Here is an 18,206-nt window from a genome sequence, read left to right on the forward strand (position 1 = left end):
GTTAGTCAACATGACAGCTAAAATGGGACGGAGGGAGTAACTGAAGTTGGTTGACTTAAGTTACCGCATCTGATTTTCTTTAAAGTTCAAACTCATACCCTTCAAAAAATTGATGAGATCTAAATCTTCTACTGAAACAATTTAATTATCCGGTAATATTACAAGAATGAGTTTATCTACTTTTGCAACATCAAACATCAAACTACATTAAGAATCCTATAATGGTTGGATTCCGACGAGAAAATGATACATAAAAATTTGCAAATAAAACTAATAGAATGTGGATACGGACATGATCACGCCCGATCTGCTTACAGTAAACAAAAGAGAAAGGATTCGTTTTGCAGCACCTTATGCAATCTAAAGATAAAACTTAGTTGAAAGTAATGTACATATAGAGACTAATAAGGGGTTGATTATAGTAAAACAAACCTTATGATACAACAAATAGGAAAGAATGAGAGCTATACATGGCATTGTTCAAATTTTGCACCGTTGTGAGTCAAATTTTTTTTACAAAAGTGATACATATGGATGCAGAGTTGTACGGAAATTGCCATGTGTTATCATCTCCTTCTTTCTTATTTATTTTACATAAAGGATTATATTTTACTTGAACTAATTCCTTGACACTAATAGATAGAAGTTTATACAAAGTGAGAAGAACCTGGAGATTCAACAATTGTGTCAAAGACTCAAAGAACACAATTTCTCGTTTAAAGAGTCAGATTTCGGAAGTTCCTTGAATTCTCATACGATCCATGGTCAGTTTTTATATCTTCTTGATCATATGAAGGTGCGGCCCTCAAATTTGAGCTTGCATCTTCAATATCTGAAGAACCAGGTCTTTCTGTTAAAAACTGCTCCCAGAAAACATCATTCACCCGAGGCTGATTACTTGTAGGTGCTGCAGTCCCTGCATTATTAATCGGTTTATGATTAGAGGAAGATAAAGTCACAATTTCACCCGCAGGTTTGCCAATACCCTCAATGGATTGGGGGATTGTATCTGAATCTTGAGATGGGTCGATTTGTGAAACAGAAGATGCTAAAGTGAGATTCAACTGGCAAGATAAATGGCCCTCAGGTTCTTCATTAGCAGCTAAGTTTGGGGCAGTCTTTTGCATAAAAGAAGACTCCATGTTAAAAGCGAATGATGTGCAGGTATCAGAAAGCTCTTGAGTTTCTGGTGTATAAGGGAGCCTGCCAGGTGTCATATCGGTATTTCTAGTGTAGTTTTCAGATAATCTGATACGTGGACTTCCACCGTCTTCATTAGAGCTTTGGGTGCTGTTTGAAACAAAGTTGACATCTGAAACAGATGGTGATAGCTCCAGCGTAAGTTTGTTTGAGAAATCATGATGAAATCCATTCCCAGAATCGGGCCTAGATGGGCTATGGTTGTCTACAAGACTATCTTCTGGGGAAACCTGAGACTGGGGCAATCTTCTTTTCTTGTTATCAGCTGAAAAATCCATGGATTCGAGTTTTTGAGAAAGGTGCTTGACAAACTCAGGATTTTGAGATGCTTTTTTCAAAAATGTCAACAGGTTATCCTGTTTTTGTTCTATACTGTTAACACGTTGAGTAAGGTCTTCCAGTTGAAGTTTTGTAGCGGGTTGCTGTTGTTTAAACCTCATAACGCTTTTTTCAAGCGAACTCTTTTCGCGTGTAAGTTTGTCAATTTCTTCATCAAAAGCTGCTCTTTCAGGGTCAACAGTTGAAGATTGAGGATTAGTACTGTGGCTGTGAATAGGTTTTCTACGATGAATGTTCTTTAGAAGGTGCTTATTATCTTTCATAAACTCTTCATTAGCAAATTCCCATCTTTCGGGATCAATCTTTCTGAAACCCTGTTAGTATTTGAACATAACAAACACCAAATTAACAATAATGTAATCGAACTGTAAGCCAAACTTTATAATATACGACACAGAAAGAAGTCTAGCTTATAAAGTTACACCTCACTTCTAATACACAAGGTAAATTGACAACTTTGTAGTTACAATATACTCCGTATTTACTTAAATAATTCAACAAGTATATAATCTACAGCATACCTCAGTATAAAGGTACCAACTACATTAATTTAAGCCCTATGTAGTATATTGTGAAACCACAAATGCTATCATGACTGTGTGCATACTTATACAAAGAATTATGTATAACCCTTTAAACAGTTGCACAAATTTACCAACATGGCAACAATTTAGACTGTGTACTAGATTGTATCCAATATGTGCAAACATATACCCAAATCTGTGTATCATAAGGCATAACAAATGAATATTAGTGGATAGACCCCAGTAAACATTTTTAGGTGCTCCTGCAGAATAGCTACCAAGATATACATCAAGGATTCCCGGAATTATATCAATTGTGGACAAGTACCTATATGTAATCCAACAAAACTAAGTCATAAAAATCTATCTTCAAAATAGGAAATCCAAACTCTAAAGAGCCGAGTTCAACGATTTCCATCAAGCTGCCAAATAACAATTTTAACTTTGAGTTAAGTTGATATCATTTAAGATCATTTGTTGAGTTATTCATGATTGATAACAAGAAAGGCAAATAACTTTCCGATTCTCTTTCTCCCTCATTTTTCTTACACTAATTTAGCCCGAACTCAACAAATTTAGGGCAAATTAACCATAATTATTCTCGCTTGTGCTCACACACGCACAGCTTATAATCATTAACACTGAAATTCCTAACTTAACTCTGGAATATGTGTTACAACGAAAACACATTTCCTCCCAATCAATACTAACAAAAGACAGCTAAGATATCATTCGAACAGAATACTGATAGCAATCTCTTGCAAAACAAATGATCAACATGTGAAACTTGATCGCGAATACGTAAATACAAGACTAATAGCAATCTGTTACAGAACGAATAATCTACACACACACACACACATATATATATATATATATATTAAGCAATTAATGCACAAAAACCTGAGAAACTGTATAAAAGGGGCATGAAATAAATAAATATAGGGATTATTCTAATCATAAAAATAACCGGCTGCTGAAAAATAAATTAAAAAGAAAACATGATCTGAGCAATAATAATAAAAAAAAAAAAACAAACCAAAAACTTACATAAGTATTAAGTTGTCGAATAAAGCTGGAAAAGTTATTATGTTTGAAATAAGTAGGCAATAATAATCTGGCAAACTCAGGCGGATTCCAAACCACAAAACTGTTTCTGTTTGTGCTCCACGACACTATCTCATCTGTCATTGAATCATCAACCATGTCGTATGTTTTTAACAAAAACGGCGCCGGACCTCCACCTCCACCGCCACCGGATGTCTGATTTCCGTCCATTAGTAGAAATGGATTTTTGATTAATGATTTTTGTGAGGGTTGTGATTTGGTTGAAAAATAAAACCCACCCAGATTGAAATATGGTGGTTACAATCACAGTTGACTTGTTAGATAGTCGTGTTTTCACTGCGGAACGACGTCGTTTTTTAAATTTCTTTTTTTAAAATGTTTTTTGGTTTGTGTAGTTTGGTCCCTGGATTTGTGTTTCACTGACACTAAAGTCCTTGCATTTTATGCAGCGAGTTTAATGAATGCGTTTAAAGACTTGGTATACTTTCAACTATTTTAGAGCACCATTACGTTTAACTCTATGCAAAACAAAATGACGATCTAAAGCTTCTCAAAAATTCATTTCTCGTATTCTATCAAGCAAAGTGGATAGCGTGTTCTACCTTTTTTTTTCTCGAACATTCAGTCGGCATACGACATTGGGGAAACCTCACCGTATAATGGTGAAACCTTGCACGTATCCTATACAACGAGATGTTGACCATGGGCCATTACAAGTATTCAGAGGAAAAAACCTCAAGGTTTTGCAATCCCTAAGAGGGGAGGGAGTGGTCGCGGGGACGCGCGGGCACACCGCCGCCTGCGGTTCACCGCAGGAGAGAAAAGAAGAAATTGGGGGAAGAACCCCGAAGGGGGGAAGAGAAGAGAGAGAAAGAAAGGAAGAGAGAGGGAGAAGGTGATTGGTTGGTTGAGAATTTCTTTTTTCTTTGATAATTAAATCTGAACTCATATATATGTATAATATGTATGTATACATATGAAGAAGATGATCTGGATTTGTTTAAAAAATATTTTAATTATTAGAAATTGCAATTCAGTCCCTGAACTATTTATCATTAATTACAATTTAGTCCCTGGACTATATACAGTTTACATCTATCTTTTTTTATATTATTAATTGTATTTATATATATGTTTAGTATATATAGTTTTTAAAAATATATAGCATTAAAAATAAGTGAAAAATAAATGATGAGGTGGAGATGAGGGGAAAATGAGGGAAACTGACACCAGTGATTTGGGAAAGATGGGTGAAGATTGGGGAAAATTGAGGTGTAAGAATTTGATTGGTTAGTGTTAGGGGAGGATGGGTGACCACTCCCTCCCCCCTAAGAATCGAACTCAAGACTTTGGGTAAAATCGAAAGTGTCTCTGACCAGTTGGACTGACCTTCATTGGCGGATTGCGTGTTCTACTAGTTATACAAGTACACATGTTAAAAGTGCCTATTTATGATGTTTAAAACAACTAATATTTTTTTGAAAAAATAAAAATAAAAATTAATTACAAATGTATATGTATATAAATCATAAATCAAAACTGTTTTGATGCTTTAAAAAGGCTGATCATACTATAAAGAATGAGAGCTATTACCTAAAGTCGAGCATGAACATTCCCGTCTATAAAATGATGAAACCCGTTAGCATAACAAACTACAACATTCGACCAGCAATACTACAAATAAATTTTAAACCCATATGACAATCGCCATAAACACGATGATTCTTTTTAACACGAATTACATGTGTAATATACAAAAGTGAATGTTCAATTGTTGGGATATTTTCATTTATGCATTATTTTTGGTTTTTTTTTTTTTCATGTATCGGAATTGCAATAAATTGTTATTAGTTAAAAGTAATTGAGGATTTTGGTTATGCCATTTGAAAGTTGGTTTAAAGTCTTGGAGGTATCAAGGATCTCGGACCCAACATGATGCAACTGTTGCTGCTAATATTGCTTTAGCTGTTTTTTTTTTGGCATGAAATTAACATTTTGACATAATAATTTGATAAATATACTTGGAATTTATTAATGGTAATTTCTTGAAATCTACTTTATAAGTTTTAGGAAAATTTTTTACCTTTTAAAAATGATTAATGAAATTTCAAATGCTTTTAATGAAAGCTTTCTCATACTTTGCCTATATAAGGATACATCTCTATGATTAGAAAATGGGAAAATTATCCCTAGCAAAAATCAAGCCGAAAACCAAAAACCAAAAACCACAAAAACCCGATAAAATCAAACCGGAAAAACCGAAAACCGAACGAAACCCATTAGTTTGGTTTTTGTTTTTTAAAAAACCAAATGGATCGGTTTGGATTTTGGTTTTCAAATGCCAAAAAATTGATCAAAAACTGAATCGAATCGAAACAGATATATTTTAATTTATTTTATATTTATATCATATTAAATTTATATTTATTACTTATAATTTGTAAATATGTTAATATATATAAACTTTTGTCTTTTTAGTATAGTAAGTAAGTAAGTGCTCAGTGCCGCCTTCCGCGGGTTTTGAGCCCCAATACCTTGACGGTGTATGAGGGAGATTAAGATGTAGGCAGACCTTACCTCTACCTAAGTAGAGAGGCTGCTTCCAGTTTCTAACTAAATAGTAGAAAAAGCCCTCCAACCTTTGCATGGGATGAGAATCGAACCCATGACCTCTGTTTCCAGAGGCAAGGGTGTTTACCAATTACCACTGATCCAACCATGCTGCTTACTTGTCTTTTTAGTATACAAATCTATATAAATTGTACTCTATGTTTTAAATGAAAACGTACAACAAAATCAATTTAATATAAAAATCATTTTTAAATTTTTTTTGTAATTGTAAGGTCTGTTTATGCAGTAAACTGCATAGATGTTATCCCTTTAGAAAATATGCAACAAATACGATTATACGACAGAAAACTAATAGAACTAGTTTTGCTCTGTGAACTCTTTGCTTATTCGCAAAAGAATCAAAAGAAAAATTACTATCTTTTACATGAGAAATTTGTGAACGCTAAATACTTTGTAACAAAAAGGTTCTTGATTTCTACTAAAACCATATTTTTTTTATATTGTTTAAAAAAAAAAATTAAAAAAATACATGTAACCCATATAGGGTCAAATAGTTTGTTTTGAAAAATAATATCACAATATAAAAATTTATCTTGTAAATATATGTAAGGATAAAATTTTTGTTAAATAAATCTTTCACTTATACGGAGTATTTATTTGAAATACTCATCTAATTCATTCTTTTTTCTTTTTCTTTTTTTAATTTTAAATGTGTAACTTATCTCTCCAACAGTTTTTGAGGAACAACCGTAAGGTTGTTTTTGACCCTTGGTCTTCTTTTTTCAATTTAAGGACTTAGGATTTCGTTATATCTCCACATTAAACTTCGTAGACCAATACAAGTCTAATAGGTTTACGTTTACCAACCAGTAAGTAATGGTTGAATAGATCATCAAGTCTTAATTAGGAAAAAATTATATTTATTCCAATATGCAGATTTCATTCTGTTTTTATTTCTTATTTTTTATTTAATTCATCAATCAAAGACAGAAGAGCATCAGTCAAGAAATGAATAACATTATTCAAATCTCAGATGATGAGCAATATGCAGAAGTACTCCAACTTCAAGAAGCCCTGACTCACTCTTCTTTAACCGAAGACGAGTCGTCGTTAACTCTTTTGACATCCTCATCATCGTCGTCGGTTATGGAATCCACGGAGAGCAAAAACAACTACTGTGGCATTTGCATGGATAGCAAAAATGCATCAGAAATATTCAAAAACACAAACATTTGCAGTCATATGTATTGTACAGAATGCATTAGGAGCCACGTCGCTACTAAAATAAAAGAAAACAACTTAACAACCGTAACGTGTCCTGACCCTAATTGCAAAAGTATAATAGGACCTGAAGTCTGTAAAGACATTCTACCAAAACAAGTATTGGAAAAGTGGGAGGACGGTCTATGCGAGTCTCTGATCATGGCGACCGAGAAGTTCTACTGTCCGTTTAAGGACTGTTCTGCCATATTAGTGAATGATGGAGGATCAGTTGTGACATCTTCGGAATGCCCTGTTTGTAACCGTCTGTTTTGTGCACAGTGTAGAGTGGCATGGCATTGTGGGTTGGATTGTAACGAGTATATGAGTTTGAATGAAAACGAGCGAGATCCAAGTGATCTTATGTTGATGGATCTTGCAAAAAGCAACAAGTGGAAGAGGTGCCCTAACTGTAACTATATTGTTGAGAGAACCTCTGGCTGTCCGCATATTTCTTGCAGGTTAATTAAAGATAATTTATATTTATTTTTTTAACAGCGACTTAGTAGTTAAAAGACAATTTACTGTATATGTTTTTAGTTAGGGAAATGCTAAACACAGCCCTAACGTGCATAAAAAGACTTGTAACTTCCATATTAAAAGCCCGCCCCCCGATTTTCATGGTAAATGTACGAACAATTTATATACTTTTGAGTTTTGATAAAGATTATGGCCGGCCGGACTGATTGATTAAATTTTTTTTATTATTATTATTATTTTTGTTTGATGTTGCAGGTGCGGGCATCATTTTTGCTATCAGTGTGGCAAGGAGTGTAATGGAAATGGACGTCATACTTGTTCTCAAACCTGATCGATTCTGGAAGTCAACCGAGGGGGCTACGAAACTAATTAAGTTTGCGACTTCATTTTCATCCTTTAGTTTTTGTATCCGATCCTCTCTATCTCAAAAACTTTGAATATCCATTGTTCTGTGTTATCTTGTCTGCACTGTTACAAAGGTATTTCTTGTCATCATTTTTAAACTTAATTGGCATCTGCTTAAGATTTGACGGATATTTGATAAATTGTTTTGTTGTTTATGTGCTTGCATGTATACGTACAATCCTTATCCATCCCTGTTAACATACCACAAAGCATGCAGCTGCTGATTTATATAACATTCCTAACATAAAAACTAGTATTATACAAATCCAAATTGTCATAAGATAACTTAAACAATTTTCTGTAGGACGCACACATACAAACACACGAGGTCTAAGAAGCAAATACAAGAAAAGATTTATCTAGTATTTCTTACAAATCTGGATGTTCTAGAATAAATATTGTTGCAGTATATACATGTATATAGGAAATCAGTAGAATTTATGACATACAGTAGTAACATCCAACACAATCAAACTATACAGTTATTTTGAAAATATAGACCATGAACCATCTCCCCGTTGTGTAACTAACCCAGCTCATAACCCAAAGCCCCATTTGGAGCCGTTTCAACTGTGTATGACTCATTGATGCAATTTACACGCCACCGAAAAAAAGTACAGTTTAAGTGTTAAAAGAGAATATACATGGTATCTATATTTGTGGTAACACTATGCAAAACAGAAAGGACGATCTAAGCTTCTCGAAAATTCATTTCTGATATTCTATAAAGCCAAGTGGATTGTGTGAACTACATAAGCTAAACAAGCATATTTATAATATTTAGCACAAGAAAAAAGATAAAATAAAATAAAAACTAATTATCATTGTAATGTATGGATATCCTGGATCCAAAACTGTTCTAATGCTACTAAAAAGTATGTGTTGCTTGATCAGCCATGGCCATTTTCTTCCCATTAGTTTGAATGAACCAAAACCAATGACGACTTGAAAAATGAAAAAACTATTAGAGTCGTATACCTGAGTGTTATAATTAAGCAGAACTGAAGCAATGTATCGGCAACAAGATAATATTTATATATATAAATGATAATTAGCGAGATGCTACAAAGTTCAAAGAAAAACAGATAGCACAAAGGCATAACAGGACAACCAGATAAGCCATATCACGGTTCTAACTATATTCTCAAAAAGCTTACATAAAGATTACTTCTAGCCATGGAATGTAGATGCTTTGAACTTTATTTAACATACAAGATTACTTGTATAGATCAGCTATCTGGTCTTTATATAGTTCCACAACTTGGTTCCTCCGGATCTTCAGGGTTGCAGTCATCAAACCACTGTCAATCTGAAATTCCAAAATGGTTGTTATCAAGATAGTCTAAATAAATCTGTTGCATCGTTAGTACTTCAAAGCGATCAGTACAGTCACTCGCGGACATAGTGTCTTTGAAGATTTTAGAGGTGTAAATTTCGACTCATTTTGTTTTTTGGTTGTTGGTGAAAAACGGAAAGTAATATATTTATGATGCCATAAAAAGAAGGTTAAATGACCAAGATAAGTGCATCGTTTGATATCCATGGTGAAAAACTGAATACTTGAGCAACCAAAACTATATTCATTACACTGGATAAGCTGGATGTAAACATTGAGAATGGGATGATTTAAGTTATGATTTATCTCAAACGGGTCAACTGTTACCCAAATTGTATTACTGAAAATGAGAGGAATGCATGTAGTTTACCGTAAAAGGCTCCTCGATTACAAGAATGGGTCCGATCTGAAAGGAGCAATCTGAAGTCCTGCATGATGATATGAATTGACTCATTCACTATAACAAAAGAAAACCCTATTTACTAGGGTCATTTCTGTTTAAACATATCAGCTTTTTCATTTCGGAGTACAAATTATATGGTGTTGGCGTGGGATGAAAGTGGGATGAAAGGAGATGAGTATAAGAATATCACAAAAGGAAAATGAGTATAATAATGCAGGATGTATCGATTAAATGACTTCTAAAAACTTGGTAATATGTCAAAGACTTCTGAACTTTATTATTAAAGCAAGGCAGCCCCAAATATCTTGAGAAGAAGTCATGGTTACCATTTCCGAAGCTCTTCCGATAACAAGCCAGCTACTTTCTCCTTACTAAGTTCAGCAGCACCAGAATCTGATTCAATCAATTTTTTTGATGCCGATAGAACTTCTTCCTTGTTTGGAACGATGATAGCTCCCAGACGACGTTGATCCTGTTGTCATTTGCATGATAAAGAAAAAGTACCTGTTATGTTAACACCTAGGAACCAATGTGCAATCTTTGAAGGTGGAAAGATGTACGAGTTGAATAGGTGGTCATATTTTAGTTCAGGTTTTAGCGAGCTAGACCGTGTTGACATGCTGAAATTCGTGTTGACTAAGCGTACAAAGACTAATTGCATCAAGTTTACTGATTGCTAAAATTTGACCTAAGACGAAAAAACCAGATATTGACCTATTCATAAGCAACTGGATCAATATTGACTGAAAATGGATGCAGATGGAGGATTCAAAATTGAAGTGTTACCTGGCCAAAGACAACAATCTGTTGAATTAAACTACTTCTCATGGCAGCTTCTTCCAGCTGTTCTGGTTCAACGTTTTCCCCTGTCACCAAAATCATCGATAGAATAAGAAATGTGTTACAAAGGAGCTCATAAAACAAGAAACTAACTATAGTTCATAAGAAAACATCAAGCGACTGTTTACCTGTTAAAAGGACAATAGTGTCCTTGGCACGCCCTTCAAGAACAATATTGCCACCAGAATTACGACTTCGGCCTACTGAATGGGAAGTGGAAATCCATCCAATATCCCCAGTGTATAACCAGCCGTCCTCATCTACGGCTTGTTTTGTAGCAGTTAGATTCTAAATTAAACAGGCAGATAAAATAGCCACCATTAGTAAACCGGGCAGACCCAAATGACAGTTGTCTTAGAAAATATTATTTAAGGAAAATACAACTTTGACTAGAGGTGGTAATTCTAACGCATTTACTTATGAATGTGATGATTATGTTTTTTTCTCTAACAGGTTGAATTAAATAAGTCAAATAGGTCAAAAGTCTCCCCAAATGCAAATTTTTATGCATAAAGTAGAAACCCCCACACATCATTTACCACAAAAATGTTTTTGGGTCGTCCCACCTGACCCATGAAACTACCTGATACGACCCACTCTGCCCTGATTTCGACACTTAGTTGTGCTATGTTACTTTAGAAAAAAAAAAGTTGTGCTATGTTGGCCATCAGTAAAGTTCTTATGGTAACTGGCCATCACAAAAACATATTTGCTAGAAAACTGTGTAAAGCCTATCGGTTATAAGTATCACGAATCCAAAATTTTTGATATACCTTATAATAACCTTGCATGATCATCGGTCCCCTGGCTTTGACAATCCCCCTTGAACCAGGAGGAAGATCTTCACCCGTTTCATCATCAACAACTTTTATTTCTGTATGCCGAATTGGAGGCCCAACTGAGCTAAGTACCTTGAAATGTCACATCTATGATGTTGTCATATAATTCCAGCTTACAAAATTAATATAATTGAAAACGTCATATCCGGATCAATATATTACATTGCAATATGGTCGCCGAGCAGCTATAACAGGAGATGACTCTGTTAATCCATATCCAACTTGAATTTTTGTGCCAATTGCCTGAATTGAATCAGCATCAGCACATTCGATGTGTATACTTCAGCCTGACAATATATAAAACTATAGAAACTTCAAACCTCAAAGAACTTGTCAACGTGCGTAGGCAAGCTACCACCTCCACATATTCCAGCCTGCAGAGTGTAAAAGATATTACAGATCGAATCTTATTTGTAAGCTTCTTCAATCACGATTTACAACCCTTGACATCTCTATCAGCAGGTATCAGTAATGAAGGCGGCAAACTAGGCAGTCATAGGTTTTGTAAGAGTCAAAATGAATCTTGTAGAGTTGACCTGAGCCACTGTTTGTCCCAAAACTTTGACCTTATAAATAATTAGTGTGTCATATGATTATAAAAATGATATTAATCTAACTTTCGAAATACACTATGAGAGATTTTGAACCCATTTAACACAATTCCTTTCAGGTTAAATTTTTGGGGAATACCCACTTGTTAGAGATGAAACATAATGAGAATGACCCATTCATAATAAATGGATTAAAGTTACCATCTTTAATATCAATGAAACTAGAAGATAGAACAGAAGGGCCATAAGAAGAATAGCATATCAAACCTTTGAAAGCCCAATAGATGAGTGAATTTTACTGTACACAATCTTCTTTGCGATTGCATGCAACGGAAACAAAATTGCAGCAATAGCGCGTGCATACAGCCAATCTAATATTGCAACGATGTAAGAAGGTTGCTTCTGAGTTCTTGACAAACATTTACCCTGCAAGACAATACAAAGACTAATTAAAACATTATATTATCATATACCTAAGTAACTTCCCTCACGTGCAAGACAAAGGCTCGGATATGGCATATGGCAAATCACTAACTAGTCTTTCAGACTTTCTGAAAAAATACCGATTAAAGTCCATGGTATTTGGTAAATATGTAAAATATGTTATTACTTTTACATGACCATGAACATCATTTCTCATTACTAAAAATAAGTCAGAAATCAACAGAATGATGAAAGTTGAACCTCATATATGTTTTTGAACTCCATATAAGCCATACTGATCTTAATCAATGATAATGCAACCATCTTACGGATGGCAGAGCTGGTGGATATCTGTTTCTGGATCCCACTGAAGAGAAGGAAATACATTACAACGGTTTGAACAAGAAAGAGGTAAGCAGATACTAGCAGTGAAGGCTAATCACTAATCAGGCACAGAGCATGATGGCGACATTTGGAAAGAACTTTTGAGGTTTCAACTGGACAGTACTCAAAACCGATATCAGATTCATTGAGGAAAGGTAAGCACATTTTTAAGATCAATCAACTGCTTGCTTACAAAGAAAAAACTGAAATTTTACTTTTTAAAACAGGCAACTTTAAGATTGCAGAAATAAATTTCCCTCTTGTAAGCAGATTATTTTGGAAATATACTTTGATGCTTGTTTAATTTGAAAGCTACATTAGTATTATTTCTCTAATAGAACACATTAACCAAGATCAGTTAATCAAATATTACCTTACTTGCTATTCTAAAGTTCTAAAGAGTAACCAGAAAAGATGTACCTGTATAGAGTTTGAAATACTAGAGGGACAGAAATCATAAATTGTGGCTGATAATTTCGCAAATCATCCTGCAACAAAGCTAAATGCATATCAGAAAACATAATGAAAATTTTGACGACTACAAATTTTTAGGACCACTGGTACATAGCATTGGAATATATTTTCTACTATTGATATTGATATCTATGAATATCCAACTGGAGTAAGAAATACCTTTAAGTATGTTGCAGTGGTGTATACTATCTCAACTCCCAAAGAAAGTATGAAATACCCGCATGAACGTTCATATGCATGCCAAGGTGGAAGCAGGCTTAGAAATCTATCCCCAGGCTCAGCAGGGACAACGTCCCACAAATTATTAACCTGGCAGATTACGGAAGCAAAATATCTTGAGAAAAGCATCAAGAATGATCCATTAAACAGAAGCAACAGATCTACCCATTAGTAGATCTATATGTGTGTCATACAGTTAATAGGTAAAAGTTATTCATATCTACTATATATTTGTAGCAACCGCATTAACGATTTACGCACCAAACTTAGACTATTACTCGCATAAATTTCACCTCCTCAAACATATTTAGACAAAACTACAGCGACAGAAAAAGGGAAGGAGAGGAGTTGTATTGGCAATAAAAGTAGCAAAATGAAAAGGATGAATAGCATGGAAATTTACTACGTGTTGAAATGGGTCGGATCGGGATGCGACTATAGTACAGATACCAAGTTGGGACTTGTATAGATAAACAATTTAGAAGGCTATATGTACTTAAATACACTTATAACAGCTTTCTAAGTTTCTAACCATTTTGAACCATTTCCTTTTTTATAAATTTTCTTCATCCTGCCCGTTTTACCCATCAGAGATTAAACATTTGCCAGTTGACCTCTATAAGTAAATGGGTCGAAATAAACAACGTGGGGATAGTAATATATAGTGGAAAGATGACTCTCTTATTACAAAGCAAACTGAGTAAAAGGTGCAAAGAGACATTTGTACCTGGTGCAAAATATTACTATGTGTAAGCATTACTCCTTTTGGGTTACCGGTGGTCCCGCTTGTGTATATAAGAGTAGCAAGGTCATCAGACTTTATAGGCTCATAAAGATACTCCTCACCTACATATTTACAAATTAAGTCAAGATCCACCCTTAGCAATAAAGACCAATAAGATTATGTTAACGGTTAACCTCCAACTACAATAAGGTGATTTCAACAGAAGTAGATTCTAACAATAAAAATTTCCTAAGCTTATGAACAGTTTAAGTCATTACTTTACTTGGTTCTACTTCTGTGTCTTCCCAAGACATCAGGTGTGATATCTTCATTAAATTAAATGGATATAAGTATATAACAAGTATGTCTTGTACTTTTATCAATTTGATATTAATTTTGCAGTACCATACCCTGTTACCTTGGTTTCTCCTAACAAGTTGTCTAATAAGAACTAATTATAAGTAGCTATTGTCAATTAACTTACGGGCATCGTGTGAATCAACCAAAATTGAACGATGTTCACGACCCATATCTATGATCTCCTTATAGCTATATGCAGGAATTCCCTCCTTCAAATGGCTAACAACGGATGATTTTTCCCCCCAAAGTAAGATGACAAATCTAACAGATGCCTTGGAATTAAAGGCCTCTGCCATCCGGTGATATAATTCAGGGTTATCCACAACAAGCGCAACACTGTTATGTAAAAGGATAATTTATGTTATTCTCTTAAGTGTAAAAGAAATAATTTAGTCATGGCAGCTACCCATGAGAACACCGAAGAATATACATTTACTGCAAACAAATAGAAGAAACCGCTAAAAGGGAATACATGTGCTAACCTTTCAGAATGATTATAGATGTGTAATAGCTCTTCCACCGACGACCTAGATCCCCTCACAACATTTACTGCTCCTGTGGCCATAATACCTACAGCCAAACATATTGATATTACAATACATTTAAAATTGTAATTACCAAGTCTATCGATATTTAAAATAATCATGCATTCAATGTTGGTCAAGTATAACTAGAATGCAAAAGGTATGTGAGGAATTCATGTCATACAAGAACTCGGGCATATTGGTTTACAATAAGGATGAATGCAATCTACCTTGATCAGAAACAAGCCACCGGCAGGAATTGTCAGCAAAAAGTGCCATCTTTTCACATGGCTTGATTCCGATAACTCTTAAACCTTCAGAGAAGTTTAATATCTCCTGCTCCACCTGCAAGTTTGAAAATCAAATCTGAAGGTTTTAATATATGTATAATTAATAAGGGTAAAAACCTGTTGTGGCGTTAATATGAAAAATGTAAAAGATGAAACAAATAAAGACCCAAAAAGAAGACCTGCTTGTAAGTCATATATGTGGGAGGGTCATGATGTGGATCCACCAATGCAAACCGATCGCCAAACTTTTCTGCTGAGGACCTCCAAATGTCAGGAATCGTTTCTAATTCTGTAGTGAATGCATTATTCTCTGACAGTAAAGGAGTTTCAAGGAGAGGTGCATACTTGCGAACTTGCTTTGTTTCCGTCTATAAGTAAGTATTATGTTGGAAAGATCATAATCTTTAATCAATATAGAAAATATTACTATGTCATCCTCCTATTACAACTTCACTAAGAAACAGTCATGTAACTAAATGTAAGCATCAGAATCATCTCATAGCATTTTTTAGGGGGGTTTGAAGTTCAAAATATTAAAATAACTGACATTATTCATGTCACATTATATTATTTTGTAAATGTGGAATAACTAATGAGAAAAAGAGAATTCCAAACCGGCAGAATAAAACAGAGTAATTACACATATGCCTAAAACTATCAAATCAAAAATATGCATAATCTATTTGATGCTTGAAAATGACACATGCATTTTATCTCTCCTCATTAATTCCTTCGTTATTTTTCATGTATCTTAATCTCACGATCAGTCATATATTTTGGCAAAACAGATGGGTTGGAATAACAGGTCAAAATGGATTCTGGTTAATACCAGTAACTTGCAGTATGCGTGTTAAACGGGTCAGGTTGACATGAACAAACTATCTTGCTCTTCTTTTTGGTTTTCTATAAAAAGTACTTTGTTAAATGTGATAAGAAAGTTGTTTATGTCAATAAGTACAATATATTTTGGACACGATGCCTAGCTACCGCCTTTCTTGGAGTTTTGGTTGCTAAGTTCAATCATCTTTTGAAGTTCGGCATCCTATCTCCAACCTATGGACTATCGGCTAAAAAGAAAGCTCTGGAAGCCAGAGTTCTAGTTATCTAACAAAAGCAATTTTCGGTAGGTTGCACTAAAAGTACAATTTGCCAATTTAGGCAACTTTAACCCGATCCAGAGGCGGTACCAGGAAAAATTTCAAAAGGGGGCAAAATTAAAAGTCCAAAAAAACAAAATTCTAAAAGGGGGCAAAATGTTAAAAACCTATAGGAAAATTTAAAAATTTCATAAAAATTTCAAAAATACATGACAAAATCTAAATTTTGGAGGGGGCATTTGCCCCTCTTGCCCCCCATGTAGGCACGCCACTGACCCGATCGATCCATTTGACCCGTTTCCTTCTTAGCTTTATAATTTTTTACTATTTAACTTTACCCATTTGACTAATTACACACGTAACATAACCCGGATCAACTCATTCATAAGTTAGCAAGTTAAAATTGTCACTCTAGAAATACGGTAACATCGTCCTTCTTTTAATTGATTACCGGTTTCTTACTTATCATTTTCTAGTACAATTTGTTATCTAAGCAAAAAAGATTCAACAAAAGTCAAGACATCAAGATCAAATCACACAAACATATTAATTAATTAATCATAACCAACAATATTCTCTTCAAAAAAAAAACCATATAAATACAATAATATAATATATAATATATAGATATAAAATCATTAAAAGAAAACATAGATACCTTATATTCGGCAGAAACTGGAATTCCATGACACAAACTAATATGATCACGAACAAGTTTCTTTTTGAAAAAAGACACATTTCTGGGGTTGACTTTAACGTTGACATTACTTCTTAACCGACAGCAAAATGGATTTCGGACATGAATATAAGAAGATTGAAAAATGTTGTTTGATGTGATCGAAACAGACATTGAATTCATGTACAATAATGTCATGTTTTATGTGTGTAATTGTTTGTGTCAAATAAATGGATCTTTATAAATAGTGGGTGTGATATAGATATAGATATATGTAAGTAGGTAAATGGACTTTGAACTTTCCGAGATTGAAGACAATGAAATGTGGGCATTTGTGAGAGATCATCGTTCGGCAAGTTTTAATGCTTCAGACCATCAACCATGACGTCATCTTTTTTTAGTTATGTTCGTTACTATTGTACTCTTGTAAGATTTATCCAAATGATATTTGTTACACAAGTTTTGATGAATCTATCACACGATATAACTTTTTGAATATATTGTACAAGTTCTTAAAATATATGTGTTAGTTAATCAAAACTTGTGGTACGAATATCACTTTTTTAGATAATATCAACCTTTTTTTTAAAAAAATATAAATTCTTTTAAACAATAACTTAAAAATCATATTAAAATAATAAGAAGGTAACATGTGTTATTCACTAGCGCGTTTGGTTCACAAAATGTTTTTGTTAGGAATGAAATCTGTCAACAGAATTGGATTCCGCAGGAATGGAATTTGATGAAATATTTTTTGTTTTCTTAAAATTCAAGAGAATGAAGGAATCAAATTCCATCCAATAACCAAAAGGATTGGAGTTTTCATCCTTTGTACATTCCAATGGAATGAAATTTCATCATCTTTTTACAACCAAACGTACTATGGAATGGAATTCAATTCCAATTCCATCAGATTCAATCAGATCTGTGAAACAAACGCGTAGTCTCTTTCCTAATCTTGCCGTTTGATTTTTTCGCATCTCATCATCTCATGATTAGAATGATCTTTAGGCTATTTAGTTAGGAGGTTTAATCATTTCCCATTTTATTTTTCTTTTGGTAGCTGGTTAAATAATAGAAATGTTTTACTTTTTTACTACTCGTGCAACGTGGCGACAAAGCGGTTGTAAGATGGTGGTGGTAGTGATGTGGCTAATTGATGTAAAGAAACCATGTAGATAGTTTATGAGGCAAAAAATATATGGTGTAACTATGTAAG

General features: G+C 34.0%; 3 protein-coding genes across 3 annotated transcripts; 1 reads left to right on the plus strand and 2 right to left on the minus strand.

Annotated features, from left to right (window-relative positions):
• Positions 1 to 244: 244 nt before the first annotated feature.
• Positions 245 to 3,403, minus strand: LOC122581444 (heat stress transcription factor A-5). The gene is made up of 2 exons (XM_043753676.1): positions 3,114 to 3,403; positions 245 to 1,853 (listed from the first exon to the last, which is right to left on the minus strand). The coding sequence occupies exons 1-2, from the start codon at positions 3,339 to 3,341 to the stop codon at positions 717 to 719; spliced, it is 1,365 nt and encodes a 454-aa protein (XP_043609611.1). The 5' UTR covers positions 3,342 to 3,403; the 3' UTR covers positions 245 to 716.
• Positions 3,404 to 6,710: 3,307 nt separating this feature from the next.
• On the plus strand, positions 6,711 to 7,773 carry LOC122583496 (probable E3 ubiquitin-protein ligase ARI9). Its single transcript, XM_043755893.1, has 2 exons — positions 6,711 to 7,423; positions 7,698 to 7,773. The coding sequence occupies exons 1-2, from the start codon at positions 6,711 to 6,713 to the stop codon at positions 7,771 to 7,773; spliced, it is 789 nt and encodes a 262-aa protein (XP_043611828.1).
• A 1,086-nt stretch (positions 7,774 to 8,859) lies between these two features.
• LOC122581507 (probable acyl-activating enzyme 16, chloroplastic) lies at positions 8,860 to 17,266 on the minus strand. The gene is made up of 18 exons (XM_043753738.1): positions 16,970 to 17,266; positions 15,394 to 15,582; positions 15,155 to 15,269; positions 14,883 to 14,970; positions 14,525 to 14,736; positions 14,044 to 14,162; positions 13,257 to 13,406; positions 13,044 to 13,111; positions 12,501 to 12,606; positions 12,084 to 12,242; positions 11,586 to 11,639; positions 11,428 to 11,508; positions 11,200 to 11,337; positions 10,555 to 10,714; positions 10,373 to 10,452; positions 9,913 to 10,058; positions 9,554 to 9,611; positions 8,860 to 9,156 (listed from the first exon to the last, which is right to left on the minus strand). Exons 1-18 carry the CDS (start codon positions 17,183 to 17,185, stop codon positions 9,064 to 9,066), a joined length of 2,232 nt encoding a protein of 743 aa, XP_043609673.1. The 5' UTR covers positions 17,186 to 17,266; the 3' UTR covers positions 8,860 to 9,063.
• Between the last annotated feature and the right edge of the window lie 940 nt (positions 17,267 to 18,206).

The sequence above is a fragment of the Erigeron canadensis genome, chromosome 9 (genome assembly GCF_010389155.1).
Source record: "Erigeron canadensis isolate Cc75 chromosome 9, C_canadensis_v1, whole genome shotgun sequence".
Classification (NCBI taxonomy): Eukaryota; Viridiplantae; Streptophyta; class Magnoliopsida; order Asterales; family Asteraceae; genus Erigeron; species Erigeron canadensis.

Coding starts and splice junctions, on each gene's coding strand:
- LOC122581444 (XM_043753676.1), bottom strand. CDS start 3,341: ATGGACGGAAATCAGACATCCGGTGGCGGTGGAGGTGGAGGTCCGGCG. Junction 1,854..3,113: donor TTCGACAACTTAATACTTAT/GTAAGTTTTTGG, acceptor AAATACTAACAG/GGTTTCAGAAAGATTGATCC.
- LOC122583496 (XM_043755893.1), top strand. CDS start 6,711: ATGAATAACATTATTCAAATCTCAGATGATGAGCAATATGCAGAAGTA. Junction 7,424..7,697: donor TGTCCGCATATTTCTTGCAG/GTTAATTAAAGA, acceptor TTGATGTTGCAG/GTGCGGGCATCATTTTTGCT.
- LOC122581507 (XM_043753738.1), bottom strand. CDS start 17,185: ATGACATTATTGTACATGAATTCAATGTCTGTTTCGATCACATCAAAC. Junction 11,640..12,083: donor CATCTATTGGGCTTTCAAAG/GTTTGATATGCT, acceptor TACACTCTGCAG/GCTGGAATATGTGGAGGTGG. Junction 11,338..11,427: donor CTCGGCGACCATATTGCAAT/GTAATATATTGA, acceptor TGACATTTCAAG/GTACTTAGCTCAGTTGGGCC.